Genomic DNA, 18,048 nt, shown 5'->3' on the forward strand with positions numbered 1-18,048 from the left:
CGAGAAGCACTTCTCAGCCGTTGTCGAGAAAATCGACAGTTAAAAGAAACCGTTGCGGTGAAATACTCTCTACGATTAATAATTTTCTACAGCGTCGTGGCGCAGCGGTAAGCGCTCGGGTTCGTAATCCGAAGGTTGCCTGATCGAATCTCGCGCCATGCAACCTTTTTTTTTTAGTATTTGTTTTTTGTAATTCAAATGTATACACACACACACACACACACACACACACACACACACACATATATATATATATATATATATACATATATATATATATATATAAAATTCCCGGCAATGAGTTGCAACAATTATGCATACAATAAGTTGTTGAAAGTCGTTTGTCGTGGAAAAACTGGCGACTTCGAACATCATTATGTTTTCCGCAAACAAAGTTGTATTTCCAAATGTTATTAATTGTCTTCATAATGTTTACCACGTATAGTTAACGGAAGACGTAGAAACGATATTCCGAAACGAATACGTATAGTGTAAGTCAAACGTTCGAATTAGAATAGAGACCCCACGAACACAAATTTGCTGTGGCAGGTATGGAATATAAACTTCGTTACTCGCTCGTTACACTTGAAGGACAGATGTTGAATGGGCCGAAACGAGCCGCCGCATAACAGCGTAGTTGCCCGCTAACTTCGAAAGTAGGTAGATGCGGTCCCTAGCGCAACTTACAACATCGTCGAAAATCAGTGCGTACGCGAGAGCTTTGGTACAACCTGTTAAACAAACGGAAAAATGGAGGCGGTACAATTGGAGAGCGATCCGGGCCCTTCGCATGAAAGTGATGTGATCGAAGAAGATTCTATACACAGTGAAGTGGCGAAACAACAATTGAAAGATGCGTTGGTGTATTTTGAAGCCTCCTTCGTAAGAGTATTCGCATCACAGCAGAACCGTCATCATCAATCAACGAAGAAGCCATGGTAATTGGGGAAGAAATGTTCCAGAATACGATGCAAATGCTCGCCGAAAAAAACCCTCGTTCATGATGAGGGACTGATAGACATTAATGAAATCGACGATAATAATGCCTACGAAGACGTTGAAACGAGTCCCATTGCGAACGAATCATCAGACGAATACGAGTTGGACGAGAAGAAAAAAAAGGGTAGGATTATATTTCTCTGGATTACAAAATTAGAGCTTTCAATCTGGCCAAAGAACATCCAGGCTGGAGTCTCAAAACTCTTCAAAAAAGGGGTGCTCTCGTTTGACAAATATGGGCTATTTATCCAGGTGGGAAGAGCAAATCAAACGTGGCGGTAGCAGATTTGATAAATATTGTACCATCGATTCATGGGTGCATGATCGTTTCGTAGAAGCTCAACAAAACTTCCAGCGAGTTACTACCAGAAACCTGCAGCAGTGGGCCTTGGGCACTGAAAGTCAGTTCCCAGATTTCAACTTCAAAGCTTCAAAAACATGGGTCACCGAATTTAAAAAGAAGCATGGGATTCGGCAACGGAAAATCACAAAATTTGTTTCCCGGAAAGAGACGGCTACCCAAGACTAAATTTTGGCCGCAGCGGACACATTTCGGATCCAGACACGAACGTTGATAACTAACTTCGACAAATATTTCATAATTAATACTGATCAAACAGGTATCTAAAGAGCTGTTCACAAATGTCATATGACATGATGATAGAATATGATAATCTGATATATGATAAACACAGATTTCGTATATTTCTTATATAAACGATATTTTTATATTTTATTTGTCAGGGTGCCAGTACCAGTCCACGTTCAACAGAACTCTCGCCGAAAAAGGGTCAAAGGCTGTCTTGGTAACCCGACACGACATGAACAAGGTGACGCATTCGTACACGGCAAAATATTCAATCACGATGTCTGGACCAGTCTTGCCTCTTGTTTTCGTATGCCTCCAGACTACAGAAGACAGTCGACGAGTACGCCAAGAAGTATACCAACGTTGTTATTACATCCTCCAAATCCGGTAAACTAACAACGGGTTTGTTCATGGACTTCTTGCGTAATGCTTTGCAACCATACGTACAAAAGAAAGAATTTCTCCTTCTGATCGACTCTTGGGGTGGGCAAACGAACCCGCCGTTATACGATGAGATGTTCCAGGACGATAAGAAGTTACCAACGTGCGCTATGAAAGTCATTCCTCCAAAGTGCACTCCTCTCGTCCAACCGTGTGACGTGTATTTTTACCGACAGGTAAAAAATTTGATCAAGCGCCTTCAAAATTGTGCTCTTTTAATGGAGCGAAACCGTGACATCAACTCCAGAGACGACTGTATAAAAATCCAATCCATCGTCCACCACCAATTGTCTTCTCCGATTTTTGCCGATATGGTACGGTACGCGTGGTATGCATCAAACCTGACGAACGATAGAACAATTTTTCAGAATGTCAATCAGGTGTGTTTCTCAACAGATAATTTAAACAACAATTGTTCTTGTAAAAACGCATCGTTTATCAGATGTGCTCGATGTCGTGCTGTTTTCTGCTTTCCATGTTTCTATGATAACTATCACTCTGGTTCGTGCGATACTCCAGCTACTTCTGGTCACTAATTGTTAATTACTTGCGAGTGTATACCGAACTTTTCAATAAATTGTATCCACTTGAATATAATTTGTGATATTGTGTTTTATTTCAAGTATTATTTTTCCACGACGAACGACTTTCAACAACTTATTATATGCATATGTGATGCAACTGATTGCCGGGAATTACAAAAACAGATAATAAAAAAAAGTTGCATGGCGCGGGATTCGATCTGGCGACCCTCGGATTACAACCCCGAGCGTTTACCGCTGCGCCACGACACTGTATAAAATTATTAATCGTAGAGAGTATTTCACCGCAACGGTTTCTTTTAACTGTCGATTTTCTCGACAACGGCTGAGAAGTGCATCTTGGTGCTTTGCCACATTACACCTCTGGCCATGAGCTTTTATTATGCGAAGTATGAATCGAATCTGAATTTCACAATTGGCGGCCTCCCCTTGTCAGTAAAGCAGCAAATTATGAGAAGTAAAACGGTGAAATCAGCTTGAAGATCACTGTAGGTATAAGAGAACCACTCAGTTTAATTCTGTGGGCGTATCAGAGTAAGGGTGACGTACTGGCGTGCCGACAGCCCAGCTCCTAATGTTGCAAGCTCGCGTGGGGCTGGTGGCCGAGGGGCTCGTAGCTGCCAGACAGGTGCGCAGAGATACAGAAGGAGGTCTAGCTGAGGTGACAAAAGTCTTACGATAACAAAACGCTCATGTACAGATGGCGGTAGTGACGCGTACACAAGGTATAAAAGTGCAGTGCATTGGCGACACTGTCTTCCAAGCCAAGGCACGCTCCCGACTCCGTCTCCTCAAGCTCCTTTCTGGCCGCACATGGGGTCTGGACCCCTCCACCACTCTCCACACCTATAAATCCCTCCCCCGCCCTATCCTCTCCTACGCCCACCCTGCCTGGATCTCCACTCCTCCTACCTTTTACAAATCCCTTCAAATCCTAGAACACCATGCCCTTCGCCTCGCCATTCACATCTGTCTCCCCTCCCCCATGCAGATCATGTATGACCTCATTCCGTTCTCGCACCTCCTCCTTTTCCTCGAATGGATACAGATCCTCTATAGCTCCTGTAAACTTGATCCCCCTCACCTGCTTGTCTCTCCCATCCTCTCCCACCCCCATCCGTTGCCACTCCTCTATTCCCACGTCCCACCTGCACTCCATCTCTCCACTCTCCATACCCTCGCCCAAGGTGGCTTCCACCAACTCCCCCTCCCTGATGATGCCCTCACCCCTCCATCTACGCCTCCTACCAACTTTGATCCTCCCCTTCCACCCTCTGTGTTTTTTTCCAAGGGCACCCTCTCTCCCTTCTCTCTTCCTCCCTCCCTGCTCCCCAGGCTTCCCCTACTCCCTACCTTCTTTCCTCCCCCACCCATCTCCTCTGCCACTGGCATCTACACCCTCCCCTCTCCCTCCTCCCCCACCTTTTCCCCTTTTGGCAGGTTCCCGGACTCGTACACGTACAGTGAACATTCACGCGCGGAGATCGTCGCCAGTGTTTGTGTGTGCCATCGTGTTACTGATTCAGTGTTTTGTCGTTTGTGCTCCTTCGTTCACGTGTGTCGTTTCTGTCGTCTCTGTTAGTGTCCGAGTGCTGAACGTTTTTATTTGGACGTTGCACCTGCAAACGACTTCATGTATTTTAAATTTGTGTGTCTACTGTTGTCTATCCACCGTGTTGTTTCGTTTTTCGATGTCTCCACTTGTACTGAACGTATTATCTGTGGCCGAATAGCGGCGTAGTTTTGCCGCTGCCGGCCTACCTTGTATGAGGTTTCAAAATGACAACAAAGTAAAATAAAAAAAAGCGACGCTGTCGTTTGTACTCAGGTGATGCATGTGAAAAGGTTTCCGACGTGATTATGGCCGCACGACGGGAACTAACAGGCTATGAACGCGGAGTGGTAGTTGGAGCTACACGCATGGAACATTCCATTTCGGAAATCGTTAGCGAATTCAATATTCCAAGATCCACAGCGTGAAGAATGTTTCGAGAATACCAAATTTCATGCGTTATCTCTCACAATGGACAACGCAGTGACCGGCCTACACTTAACGGCCGAGAGCAGCGGCGTATGTGTAGAGTTTTCAGTGCCAACAGACAAGCAAAACTGCCTGACATAACTGCAAAAATCAATGTGGCACGTACAGCGAACGCATCCGTTAGGATAGCGCGGGGAAATACGTTAATGGGCTATAGCAGCAGAAGACCGACGCGAATGCCTTTGCTACCTGGACGAAATCGGCTGCAGCATGTCCCCTGGGCTCGTGACCACATCGGTTGAACCTTAGACGACAGGAAAACCGTTGCCTCGTCAGACAGGACCCGATATCAGTTGGTCAGAGCTGATGATAGGGTTCGAATGTGGCGCAGACCCTACGATGCTATGGACCCTACTTGTCAACAAGACGCTGTGTAAGATGATAGTGGTTCCATAACGGTGTGGGCTGTGTTTACATGGGATGAACTGTGTCTTCTTGTTAAATTGAACCAACCATTGACTGGAAGTGGTTATGTTCGGCTATCACTTCCCAAACAGCGATGAAATTTTTATGGACAACAATGCTTCATGTCACCGGGTTACAATTGTTCACGATTAGTTTGAAGAACATTCTGGACAACTCGAGCGAATGATTTGCCCAAGCAGATCGCTCGACTTTAACCCCATCCAACATTTATGCGACGTAATGGAGAGGTCAGTTCGTGGACAAAAAATCCTGCACCGGCAACACATTCGCAATTATGGACGGCTGCAGATGCAGGATTGCTCAGTATTTCTGCAGCGGACTTCCGACGACTTGTTGAGTACACGCTCCATTACGCCTCGCGAAAGGAGGTCCGACACGATGTTAAGGGGTATCCCATGACTGTTGTCACCTGAGTGTAAAGCAACAAGTTAAGATGTGTTTTTAGAGGGAGGACATCCCTTCACTTGGCTTCGGACGCTTGAGTCCGTGAGGTGTCGCATTCCGGTGGATGGTGGGGGAATGGCCACCTTTATTAAAATTCGGTTTCGTGTTCTGCTCTATACACCATGATAATGAAGATCAGAGCTGCAAGTCTATTTGATATCCAGTAAATGAATGTGGCTGACTTCACGCTCAGCGCTCATAGGTGAGGAGAGGGACGACCATTGTTAGAGGAGAAGCGGTGGATCGCTCTACCCGGACAGACAAGTGGAAGTGATTTTGTCTCGAAATGATCGAATTACCTTTGTTAACGCTCATCCCGAGCGAGAAATGTGTGAGTTACGTTCGCGTAGGAAGCGACTTTGAACACGCGCTGTAAGTGTATTTTGCTGGTGATAAACTGAAGAGTTTAGACGCAAACGAAGAGCCAAGCGAATGTTGGTTGCGTCATACCACGTCTGAGAACGCAGTGCACGTGATTTGCGGCGCTCTTGTAGGCTGTGCTTTACTCAAGTGTTGTTTTGAGAACGTCGCTGAAGACAGTGTGGTTGCGAAATACCGTTTACCGTAGTGCATCCGTTTGGGGAATAATTAACTGTCGCTTTCGGCCATCCAGATTATCCTGGCCAGATTTCACAGCTCCCGTGTGGTAAGGCGAGGCACAGAGTACTGAAAAAGTTCGCGACTAAGATTAGCGGTGTTGGGGCGTTAAAATCTTATATGAGTGAAGGGCTGTACAAGGCATTGATCTGATGGTAGCTTCCCTTCTCGAAAACGATAACGTCCCGCTTCTTTTTCCAGTCGCTTGGAACTTTTCGCTGTTCCAGTGATCAACCATGACGTTCTGCTACAAGAGGACCAAGTAGGTTATGTATTTGGTTGGGACAAATTGAAAGCAATGGTACATGAAAATGATGTGAGATGTAGGAGTAGTTTCTAAGAGGTGAAATGTGGGTGACGGAGGATGTGAAGGATTCTAGTTAGACAGAAAGAAGGGGGTAGCCTTTTCTGGGAAGGGACGAGTGGGATATGTTACAGTTCACAAATGGATACAGTTAAGGTCTTATTTCTCGCTATATGAGTGGAGAGCGATTAAAATTTCTCTGGGAAACTATGTACAGTGTTTGTAAATGAGAGAAGGTGAGAAGTGGAGACACCTGGTCAGAAGTTTCAACGATGGGAGATACGATGGAATGTTAGAATTCAAGTCTATGGCAGAAATAGAACAAACTGTAGTGTCCCAGGTGTTTGAGCAGGTGTGGGTTGTTGTTGTTATTGTTGTTGTTGTTGTTGTTCTTATTGTTGTGGTCTTCAGTCCGAAGACTGGTGTGATCCAGTTCTCCATGCTAATCTATCCTTTGCAGGCCTCTTCATCTCCGAAAAAATGTTACAACCTACACCTTTATGAATCTGCTTACTGTATTCATCTCTTGGTCTCCTTCTACGATTTTTATCCCATCACACTTCCCTCCATCGCGAAACTGGTATCCCTTGATGTCTCAGAACGTGGTCTGTCAACCGATGGCTTTTTTTGGTCAAGTTGTGCCACGAATTTCTTGTCTCCCCCTTCTATACAATATTTCCTCATTAGTTACGTGATCGACCCACCTAACGCTCAGCATTATTCCGTAGTACCACATTTCGAAAGCTTCTGCTCCCTATCTAAACTGTTTATCGTCCATGTTTCACTTCCATACGTGGCTACACTCCGGGTAGGTACCTTCAAAAATGCCTACCTAAGCCGGCCAGTGTGGCCGAACGGTTCTAGGCGCTTCAGTCTGCAACCGCGCGACCGCTACGGTCGCAGGTTCGAATCCTGTCTCGGGCATGGATTTGTGTGATGTCCTTGGGTTAGTTAGGTTTAAGTAGTTCTAAGTTTTAGGGGACTGATGGCCTCAGATGTTAGGTCCCATAGTGCTCAGAGCCATTTGAAACATTTTTTTTGTTCTTTCGGATACGTCCGAAAAAAACAGGCACCACGTAGTCATATAACTTAACTGAAATGTTTGCCTCGTTCAGGAAGGGTTCCCCTGTGTGAAGTCTGAAAAGGAAGCAAGAAGGATGCCACCAAATCACAAGCACCTGGAGATACCTAAACAAAGCACAGGTACTCCCGTTACAAGTGAGTGAGTTTGTTTTTGTGCGGTTGCTTTCTTGACTACTCAGGAACGAACACAAACAGTACAAACATTACGGTGAGGTAACTGCATTGGGAATTGCCACAGCATGAAACACGTGAGGATGAGACGGATGTCCCTGAGTTATAAGTCAGCCATCACAAGATCGGAAATTTTCAACCTGTACGAATATTGGCACGCATAGGTGGTTGGTCATTGGATGGGGTTCCAAACTGAGCCACCAATAACAAAGCACTGCAGCAGAAAATTTGTCACTTTGAGGGAGGAAATGAGGGAGACGAGGAAGAGACGAGGAACGGAACTGTGAGGCAGGAGCAGCTACAGGAGATTAAGAGAGGTTCAGCCAGTCGGACAGACAGTGAGAGAAACAATAGGTCAATTAGTCATTGAGCAATGTGAGGAGGAAGCAGTCAGTAAGTCAGCAATGCGGATTTAGAGGAATCAATAGATACAGTGAGTTTGCCTTCTGTAATTATGTCATCCAATTGTCAACTCAGTCTTCAGATTTGAGTCAGGTCCCTACTTTCATCCTGATGTTTATCGTCTCTTTGTGACATTCAATTTCGCTCCAGGTTCTGTGGACGAACGTTTGTGGTCTGGTGCTCGGATCTTTAATCATGTGACTGCACTTTCCTTGTCTGACCCCAGCCTCCATACATTACGCAAACACCAAGCACTTACTGCAGAACACAGTCGGCAGCAATGCGAGCATAATAGCACAGCGTCGGACGACAGCCGCCGGCCGGTGTGGCCGTACGGTTAAAGGCGCTTCAGTCTGGAACCGCGTGACCGCTACGGTCGCAGGTTCGAATCCTGCCTCCGGCATGGATGTGTGTGATGTCCTTAGGTTAGTTAGGTTTAATTCGTTCTAAGTTCTAGGCGACTGATGAGCTCAGAAGTTAAGTCGCATAGTGCTCAGAGCCATTTGACGACAGCCACGCGCTGTCTGCGGGATTGAGGCGGGTGGTGATCCAGCGTGGAAGAAGCGACGAGATAAGACGGAAAGCCACATAACACAGAAGGTGCAAGCCGCCAGCTCTTAGTCATGAGAGACGTGTTGCCCTAACATCGCATATGTCAGACACGTTTCTATGGAAAACTGACTTTGTCGAGTGGTGAGATGACATAGTGAAATCTCTCTCTACTTGCCCAGTTACTGACTCTTATCTATTCCCAATCAAATCAGCCCTGAGTTTTATATTTGTGTTAATGATATGAAAATAAACATATGTGTTCCACGTTTAATCCTTTAATTAATTCGTTTTATTTGCAAATTACTTTGCATCTCAGTTTCTTCAGTTTGCTATATTTAGGCGCCTAGGTTGGGGCGTCTGATTTGTCATTCCCTGTATCCCTTTTGAATTCAGTTATACTACATCCTCTTTCTAGAAATAGATGCTAAATTTTCGTTTCACCTTCTTCTTGAATACATGATTGTATCGTATCATTCAACTCACCGCCATTACCCACAGGGGGCGAAAGGATATTTTACAACTTGTACAGAAACCAGGCGACATTTATAAGAATTGAGGGGCGTGAAAGGGAGGCGGTAGTTGAAAAGGGAGTGAGACAGGGTTGTAGCATATCCACGATGTTATTCAGTACGTACGTTGAACAAGCAGTAAAGGAAACCAAAGAAATATTTGGAGCAGGAAGTAAAGTTCAAGGAGAAGAAATAAAAACTTTGACGTTTGTCGGTAACACTCTAATTATGTCAGAGACACAAAGGACTTGAAAAATCAGTTGAACGGAATTGACAGTGTCTTGAATGGAGGATATAAGACGAACATGAATACATCGAAACAAGGATAATTGAATGTAGTCGAATTATATCAGGTGTTGATAAGGAAATCAGATTCCGAAACGAGGTCATCAATTCCCTAGAACTTAGAACTACTTAAACCTGACTAACCTAAGGGCATCACATACATCCATGCCCGAGGCAGGATTCGAACCTGCGACCGTAGCAGTCGCGCGGCTCCGGACTGAAGCGCCTAGAACCGCTCGGCCACAGCGGCCGGCTCCGAAAGAACCGACATCACACGTTCATGTAATTGATTCGCCTCGATGGGCAATGGATCCACTACTCTCAGTGCGGATGCACATTTACTTTCTACCTCCTGTGGGAATCTCAAAGTAGCGAGCATGAGGACTTGGTCGAGGACTGTGCATAAGTGGCGATGGGTAGGTATGTCGGTCGGTCGAGAGGCGTACTGCGATGTTCCGCCCAATTGTAATAAACACTGTGCCCGGGTGACGCAACTGCGGGAGATCCTGGGCTCGAATCCCGATCCGGCACTCGTTTTCACTTGTCGCCACTGCTTCCGTATAAAGTTCGATGCAGCTAACAACAACAATTTCTTCCCTTTCCTTTCTCACCTGTCTGCCCTCAATTTACGCTCCAGTTAAGCCATCCATATCTGTCTGCTTTCTGGGAAAGTCTGGTGCACCGGTTGTCGCTTGTATGTCCCTCTCGTTTTCAACGTCCGGCAACAAAGTGTTACAAGGGGTCAGTAACTAACACAAGCGATTTCAGCAATTTTCCGTTTACAACTATTAATTTTGCTCAAGTTAATATGCTATTAGGCAATTTTGACTTTAGCATCATTGTAAAACAGCAATATGTAGCACTAGAATGTAACACTAGGATGTTGTTGCAACGTGAAGAACAATATTTCAGGAAATAATTTTTCATTCTACTGCTGAATGCGGGCTGTTTTGAAATTTCCAGCGAGGTTAAGGCTGCATTCCACACCGGGACGTGGAGCCAGATCCTAGGCTTTGCTGGGCAATGCGCTTATTGGCTGAGCTATCCAAGAAAGACTCCCAATCGGTTCACACCACTGCAGGTCTGTCTGTACATCCATAGTGTTTTCCAGACTTCAGGAAGTTCTATTTATATCTTTCTTGACCAACACTCCCTGTTTGGTACACAATACTAATATATCATAAAGTCTGAAAACAGAATAGATTTCACCACAGAACGAGATATTAATTCTGAAAACAAGTCTTCGGCTGAGGCCAAGTCCTTTCTTTGCAATATCCTTCCTGCCAATAATGTTAGCCCAGTTAGGTGTGCCAGACAGCTTCTGTGAATATTTACAGTGGAAGCGAAGTACTGGAGGAACTGAATCTTAAGACGTGTCGTCAGTCGTGCCTGCATATCTTAGCCAATAAGAGCACTGTCCTCGAAAGGCAAGGATGCGGGTTTGGGCCCTGGTTTGGCACACAGGTCTCATCTGCCAAGGAGTCTGAACGATAATATAATCGTCATAACGTGTCTCACATTACAGGAACGTATGTTGTTCGTCTACTGTGTTCTGCTATTTGACATATTCTTTATCACGTTGCAACTACGTCCTCTTATCTGCGCACTGCAAGAGTCGGTTCGATGTCTGATTGGACTAGCTGCATCGATAGAAATCAAATGACATCGATCGGAAATAGTTGCTTTCTTATTGTTGCCAACGTTATCGATTCATCTGCTGTCTTCAGCCGTGTCGCCGAGTGTCTTCTTGGAGTGTGAGAATAATATGGTCTAGTGCTGCGTACGTCTCTTGACAACGACGCTAACATATACAGTTTAGTGCCTTGTTCCGCTGCTTGATAATGACGCTGACGAGACTAGCCAACAGAGATGAACAGGAATAAAATTAGCAGCTGTGAGCCGAAAATGACTTCTTTTACAATATTTGTCGAGGTTGTGAGCCCATTATATACGAAAATCTTGAGTTCAGAATTTGACTGACAGGTAAACACTTTTTCCCCTTAATGTGAGGCATAAAAAATTAAACTCTCCGTGGAGACTGCTAATTCCCATCGTGCTGTCATAAGCTCGTCGAAAACCGTTTCAGATGAATCACCCGAGTACAGATGAAAGCTTCGCCAACGCACTGCCTTTCTATGCCATTTATACGCGATACTAACGCGCTGTGTGTATGTGAATTTCGTTATACCACGACTTTTGTCACCCCAGTGTGTACTATTCTCTCGCGCCTCCACATCGACGTATTTTACTGCATTGATTCCATACAAGCGTCTAACACATGCACATTCCTCCACGTTCATGACGTACTTCAGCGTCGAGAGTCACGAGAGGAATCGGAATCAGCTCTACACCTCCCACAGCGCTCCGAACCGAACAGTGTGTTCTTTTAAGGGAATGGGTAATGCTTTATCTGATGAACTTAACTTAAGCAGTGCGAACCGATTTTGGGTCGTTCCTGGAAACAATTGCTAAGAGCATTTTCCGCGAAAGGCTGGAACTTGGTTTCGAGTCCCGGTGCTACACTCATTTGTGAAGTGACGGTACGTTTGACACTGTTTTATACATGGGGATTCGGTTCTATAAGAAATCGAAAGTGAAGTGGTTACTTTTTGAAAGTAACCCTTCTAAATGATCTACGCGAGTTAGGGTGATTATGAGCCTTACTTGACCGTCTGCCTCTCACTGACGGTGAGAATGGGCGGTGACGACGCCGTCAGGTTGTCCCACAGGTAGCGGAAGTCTGGCGCGCCGCAGTCGCAACGCCACGGGTTGTCGTGCAGAGTCAGGTGCACCAGGTTCTTCAGGCCAGTCACCATTGACGACTGCAATAGTACAAACAGCACAAATTAACAGTGAATTCACAAGTCAGCTAACGATATTATATGGTGGAGTTGAGGGCCACGCATGGACAGACATTGAAACAAAAATAACAGAAGAAATACATGGGTTGAGAACTACCGGCTTGGTGCGTAAGTTGATAATGTTTTTTCGTATGTTTAACGACAAATGGACATAACAAAGACTTAAGTCAACAACAATATACTCTCCTTCACTGTTTACTTTTTCAAACCAACAGCTCAATTAATGGAATCAATACTAGAAATAAGAATAATCTTCACAAGGATTTAAAGTCACTTAGTCTTGTACAAAAAGGTGTGCATTATTCAGGAACACACATTTTCAATAACTTGCCAGCAGCCATAAAAAGCTTAACAACAAATGAAATTCAGTTTAAGAGAAGCCTGAAGGATTTATTGGTCCTTCTACTCCATTGATGAATTTCTCAGTAGAACCAATTGATATATATATAAAACTTCTGCACAATTTTAGTGCAGTAATGTGTTCATTGTAAATAAGCGTGTGTATGTATGTGTATGTGTGTGTGTGTGTGTGTGTGTGTGTGTGTGTGTGTGTGTGTGTGTGTGTGTTTAAGTACAATCTAACTTCTGCACCATATCAGTGCAGTAATGTGTTAATTGTAAATAAGTATTATAGTAGTTGTATTACACGTTTATTACCTTATAAATAAATAAAAAACTTTTTTATTTTAAATTCAGTGCATTAGTATTTGTAAAATGATCATTTCATATAGTGTTCATTAAAAAATGACGATCATTCCACTTGGGACCTGTGGAATGGTACATTAGCTTATTTGTTTGAGTTGTAAATATTTGTCATGTATTGTTGTTTTTTCTGACATGTTCTACATCCTGGAGGACCTCCTCACTACGGATCAACTGGAATGAAAGTAAATCTAATCTAATCTAATCTTACAACAGTCTGCCAATCCTGGGTAACTTTTCGATCCCGCGAGAGTAGAAATCGTGTGGTTCTAGGGGGAAGGACTCGTCGAGCTATGTTCAGAGCATATTTTCATCCAAGAAGGAAGTCCCTTAAAGGTTGTTCCCTGGAGAACGGTGGAGGTGAAAATCTGAGGGCGGAAGACCAGGTAGGTAAGATTGGGGAAGAATGACTTCACAACCCAACTTCTGTACAGTATTATTTGACAGTCTAACAGAATGCAGGCGGGCGTTATCGTAGAGTAGTACGATTTCACGCAGTGTTCGTGGTCGTTTTTCTTGGATTGCGTCTGCAAGACGTCCCAATTGTTGACAATAAATGTCAGCAGTGACGGTTACACCTCGGGCAAACAATTCGTGGTACATCACACCGTGCCGTTCCACCAGATGCATAACATTATCTTTTGTGGATGTGCGCAGTTCTTTGTACGGGGAGTTGCTGCTTTGTTTGGGCTCAGCCATTCCCTTCTTTGACTTATGTTAGCATAAAGACACCATTTCTCGTCACCAGTAACGATAAAGGATAGAAATGGCTGTGTTTCCCACGAGGCACCCGACAATTTTTTGTGATTTTTGCTTAGAGCATTCATTGCCCATACAGCCGACGTTTGAACCGTCCCCATTGCATGCAAATGTTTCACGATGGTGAAATGATCACAGTTCATCACTTTTGCCAGTTCTCTAGAACAATGGCGTGGATCATTAAGGATTAATACGTTTAAACGATCTTCATCAAAGCCCGAAGGTCTTCCTGAATGTGGAGAGTCGCTAACGTGAAAACGATCCTCCTTAAAGCGAGGAAACGATTTTCTTGCCGTGCTGTGTCCAGTGTCACTATCCCCATACACGGTGGAAATTTTTATGGCTGCCTCCTCTACTGTAAGCCCTTTAACGAACTCAGACAGAAGAATATGTCGTAAATGTTTTGGTTTCTCCACTTGGCACTCCATTTTATATCTTACATGATAAGAGAATGTCTCAGATTAGCTTATAACAAACGGAACTCACTCGCAGGACCGGAAATATACCACATAACTACAGACATGTGAATAAGTCTGTGTTGGAATGACCGGACGATCCACAAGTACCAGGTTTATATAACACAGTCGGCATTGCAGCTGGGGACAGTTCGAGAAATCAGCCCTAGCGGAGCACGTACTGTGTGAGACCGAGCATGTAATAAAATGCGCCGACACACCGGTTCTCACTGACAAAGAACTGCCACGCACGTCTTTTTCAGGGAAGCCGTCGAAATTCACAAGCATGACAACAGTTCCAACAAGATAGAGGAAAAGGAGCCTCGATTTGTTCTCTGCAATGAATGACCGTTGCAGGTAGCCAGGGGAAAACTGCAGCGCTGAAGCCGCGGGGAGAGCGCCACCAGGAATGAAGGGTGAATCTTTGATAGTGTTAGACACTCACGCTGGTGGAACGTCGGAAAACCACTAAAGGACCGTTGACCGAAATTCCCGAGACGGGCACCAACAGGCAACGTGCCAAGAAGTGGCAGTGGAAGCCTGAAGAATTGTGATGAACTGGTTAGTAATCCACTAGCTGACTAGTTCTTCATACAACAAGATTGCTTGAAACAACTCTATTAAACTTTAAGAGCCAATATAATGGATGTATTTAGACTGTCAATCATCACTATGAAAAAATCCCGTAAGATGTAAATTGTTTATGTACGAGGGGGGTTCAATAAGTACTGCAACACTTTTTTTCTGAAATCAGGTTAGTTTTATTCAGGATTCCAATAAACCATGTTAATCCCTTCTCTTCTGGCTACAAAATCCTATTTTTCTACATACCCTTATAACGGTAGTATGGCGATGTAAAGTGCTGTTCTGTCACTTTCTAAAGGCCGCTTATAACACCCACGGTTTCTACTCTTGCAAGTACGTTTAGTACTTCAGATGTTATTCTAGCTTCGGTAATTGAAGCACTTGAACACAACTACCTCCTTAACAACCGCTAGTGACCTCAGATGCTGCGTATTAGATAAAGCTTGATCAAATCGAAGTTATTGTATAGTCTTGGTTGCAGATTTTCTATTCTAACTACTTCTTGCGAGTGCTAATAATACTGAAAAACACGTTCGCCACCCAAAATGACGAATCGATTGACGTTATTCAACAAATTCACCAAATTTGGTCTTTACTATATTTTGGTTCTTATTAAAACTTTTGTCTTTTGATAATTTCTATCACTGAGTGAACAGGCTTATGCACGTAGATAGATGAATAACGACTGCTTTCAGAACAGGTCACACGCACACACTTAGAAAGTTTTGGTCCCTAAAACAACACCGAAACGACAATAATACCTACTTACGTTTCTGAACGTAAGATCAACAACACTGCCTCTGAAAACGTGTATTATACACAAGAAATATTTTACGATACTTTTTTAAGTATCGGATAATTGCAAAAGGTTTTATACTTGGTTTTTCTCAGTTTTATTGAAATAGTGATTATATGTAGTTTTTTGAACAGAACTGGGTAGAATTGTTATTTACTTTAAGTACTTTCAATGCAATCTACAAATCTCCACATTTACTTTAATTGCTGCAGTTGAGTGATAATTTAAATTTACTTTGAAAGAAAACAGTTGCGGAATAATGTTTCACACCAGTGGATTCTCGGTTTCTTTCCCTTGAGTATAGGAAAGGACCCCTACTTGAAACACTTTAGGTAAAATGAGTCGTTTTGCGTTTAAAAACAATGAAATGATTGTTGAACAAAACACGATTTAGGTGCTTAGAAAGCACGTACCGTTTTGCAGTGTCTTCGTGGCATCGAATTATGCAACTTATACCAGTGCAAAAACGTACCGTTTTGCAGTGACGGAGATTATTACTTGTCTTCGTGGCATCGAATTATGAGTTTTGCTGACCCTCGAATCATGAAACGACGCGACGCAGTCATGTTTCGATTCATGAGGGTCAGCAACTGATAAAAAAAAGGAGCCCCCCGGATCCCAAGGTCGCGATGGCGGCGTCACTGTCCCGCCGAGATAATTTGTCCTTTTAGGACAATTATCTGAGCAAGCACCCACGCCAGCAAAAGGTTGCGCGTGTAAAAGTTGTCTTTTTGGAGTGATAGAAATGTAAGTATTGATAACTGAAATTGCTTAGCAACCAATCTAGTATATAAGCGGCATAAAATTGTTGTCTTCACAGTATGTCCTCTGACCACACGTCGAAAACGTCTATTGTCTGTGACGAGCTGCCAGAAACAGTAAGTACATTTCTGTATAATGGACACTTTGTACAAACTTGCACGAATTGCTGTTTGTGGAAGACTTACAAATGCTTTAGATGTGTATGAATTAGAAGTACCACAAACCATACGAGAAGATATTTTACTGGAATTGAGATATTCAAAATTCAATTTAATGCTGAATTCATATAGACTGCCAGAATGCTATATTTTTGATAGAAGTGAAAATGTCCCAATGATTAACGAAATTGTAAATGATGCAATAGAAGCAGCTTCCAAAATAAGAGCTGGAATTCCAGTTCCATGGGAAACACTCGCTTTAACCACAATGTCTTTCTTCGATACTACTACATTCTGGCAAAGTCGATTTAAAATTAAAATGTTTTTTTATGAAATTACTTATAAGCAATTCGTATTTACCATTTGTGAAAATTGCTTATATAAATTATCAGATTCCTGGCAAAATCCGCTACTACAACCACTTCTAATTGATATGAAAATTAATATGGTTACCAAGCCACCATATTTTTCAAATGGTGTAATTTGTCCTCCACAAATTAAGCAATATAGCCATTGGTGCATGTTCTGTGCCAATAGTCCTTTATTCAGAAGCGTACGTTGTGGTGGCTCATTAAGCCAAGTATTTGATTCCGAAGACGACGATGATGATTTACCTGGTTTATTACTTGCAGACCTCTAATGGAGACGCTGACGGAGATCTTTCAGTCCATCTTCACGCTGGTTCAAGCTCACCTGACGAATCCAACCCTGAAAATCTTCATTTGGATTGCTGCGAGATTACACTGCCAGTTGGGAGCAACCGATGGACCCTTAGGGACATACATATTCACCATTTTGAATTGTTTGACGAAATTCGAAAATTCCTGTTCACAATTATCGTTTGGTTGCCAGAACTTTTGCGAATATCTGAAATCTCAGAACGATGGTATTACACTGATGTCATTGTCATCAGAGGACCGAACGATATTGATGAATTTAGTAGACGAATTGCTTCTATCGCATCAGTCTACCCTGGAGAAATTATCATATGGAAACATGATGACGACCACATCCACCTCGTCCACGATTGCACATACTCCTCTAGACGATGTAGATGCCGATTTAGGGTTGACCCATTTATTGCCACCAGAATTAAGAAATGTCCACGACGATGGAGAGCAATCACAGCCATGTCCGACCTCGACTGGTTCAATATACTCATATATTTCTTCTTGCAAAAAAGGCCAAGTCGGGGACAAGTTTGGATTAGAGGAACCCATAAGAGAGTGCCTGGTGAATTCGAAATTGTACAATGGGTCAGTTTCATCGAGGGATCCCTCTCAGTATTGGAAAGGGAAAACCCTTGAATTAATGATCAGTTGCAACAAGAACTCACCAGAGATGGCTCACGTAATTGGCCTCATACAAAGCGCAAGCCAATCTCTGACTACCAAAGGTGCAACCCTGAAACGACGGCAAAAAAGGTACTTTCCATATTAATGTCATACAATTGCATACCACCAGAAAATTTAGTGACTGTAATACCATCTGCTCATCCATATTTTATTAATTTGATTGACCCTAAATTCAAACGATTTTTCGATATGGGTTTAGAATTGTATAAAAAAACCATAAATGAATTGGA

General features: G+C 43.4%; 1 protein-coding gene across 1 annotated transcript in view; it reads right to left on the reverse strand.

Moving 5' to 3' along the window:
* LOC124777665 (leucine-rich repeat-containing protein 15) overlaps positions 1-18,048 on the reverse strand; it is an 83,672-nt gene that overhangs the window by 18,354 nt on the left and 47,270 nt on the right. Inside the window, exon 5 of the mRNA XM_047253149.1 lies at positions 12,050-12,207. Within this exon, the coding sequence (XP_047109105.1) occupies positions 12,050-12,207 (158 nt within the window). The remainder of the gene's footprint in view (positions 1-12,049; positions 12,208-18,048) is intronic.

This window comes from Schistocerca piceifrons, chromosome 1, assembly GCF_021461385.2.
Source record: "Schistocerca piceifrons isolate TAMUIC-IGC-003096 chromosome 1, iqSchPice1.1, whole genome shotgun sequence".
Lineage (NCBI taxonomy): Eukaryota > Metazoa > Arthropoda > Insecta > Orthoptera > Acrididae > Schistocerca > Schistocerca piceifrons.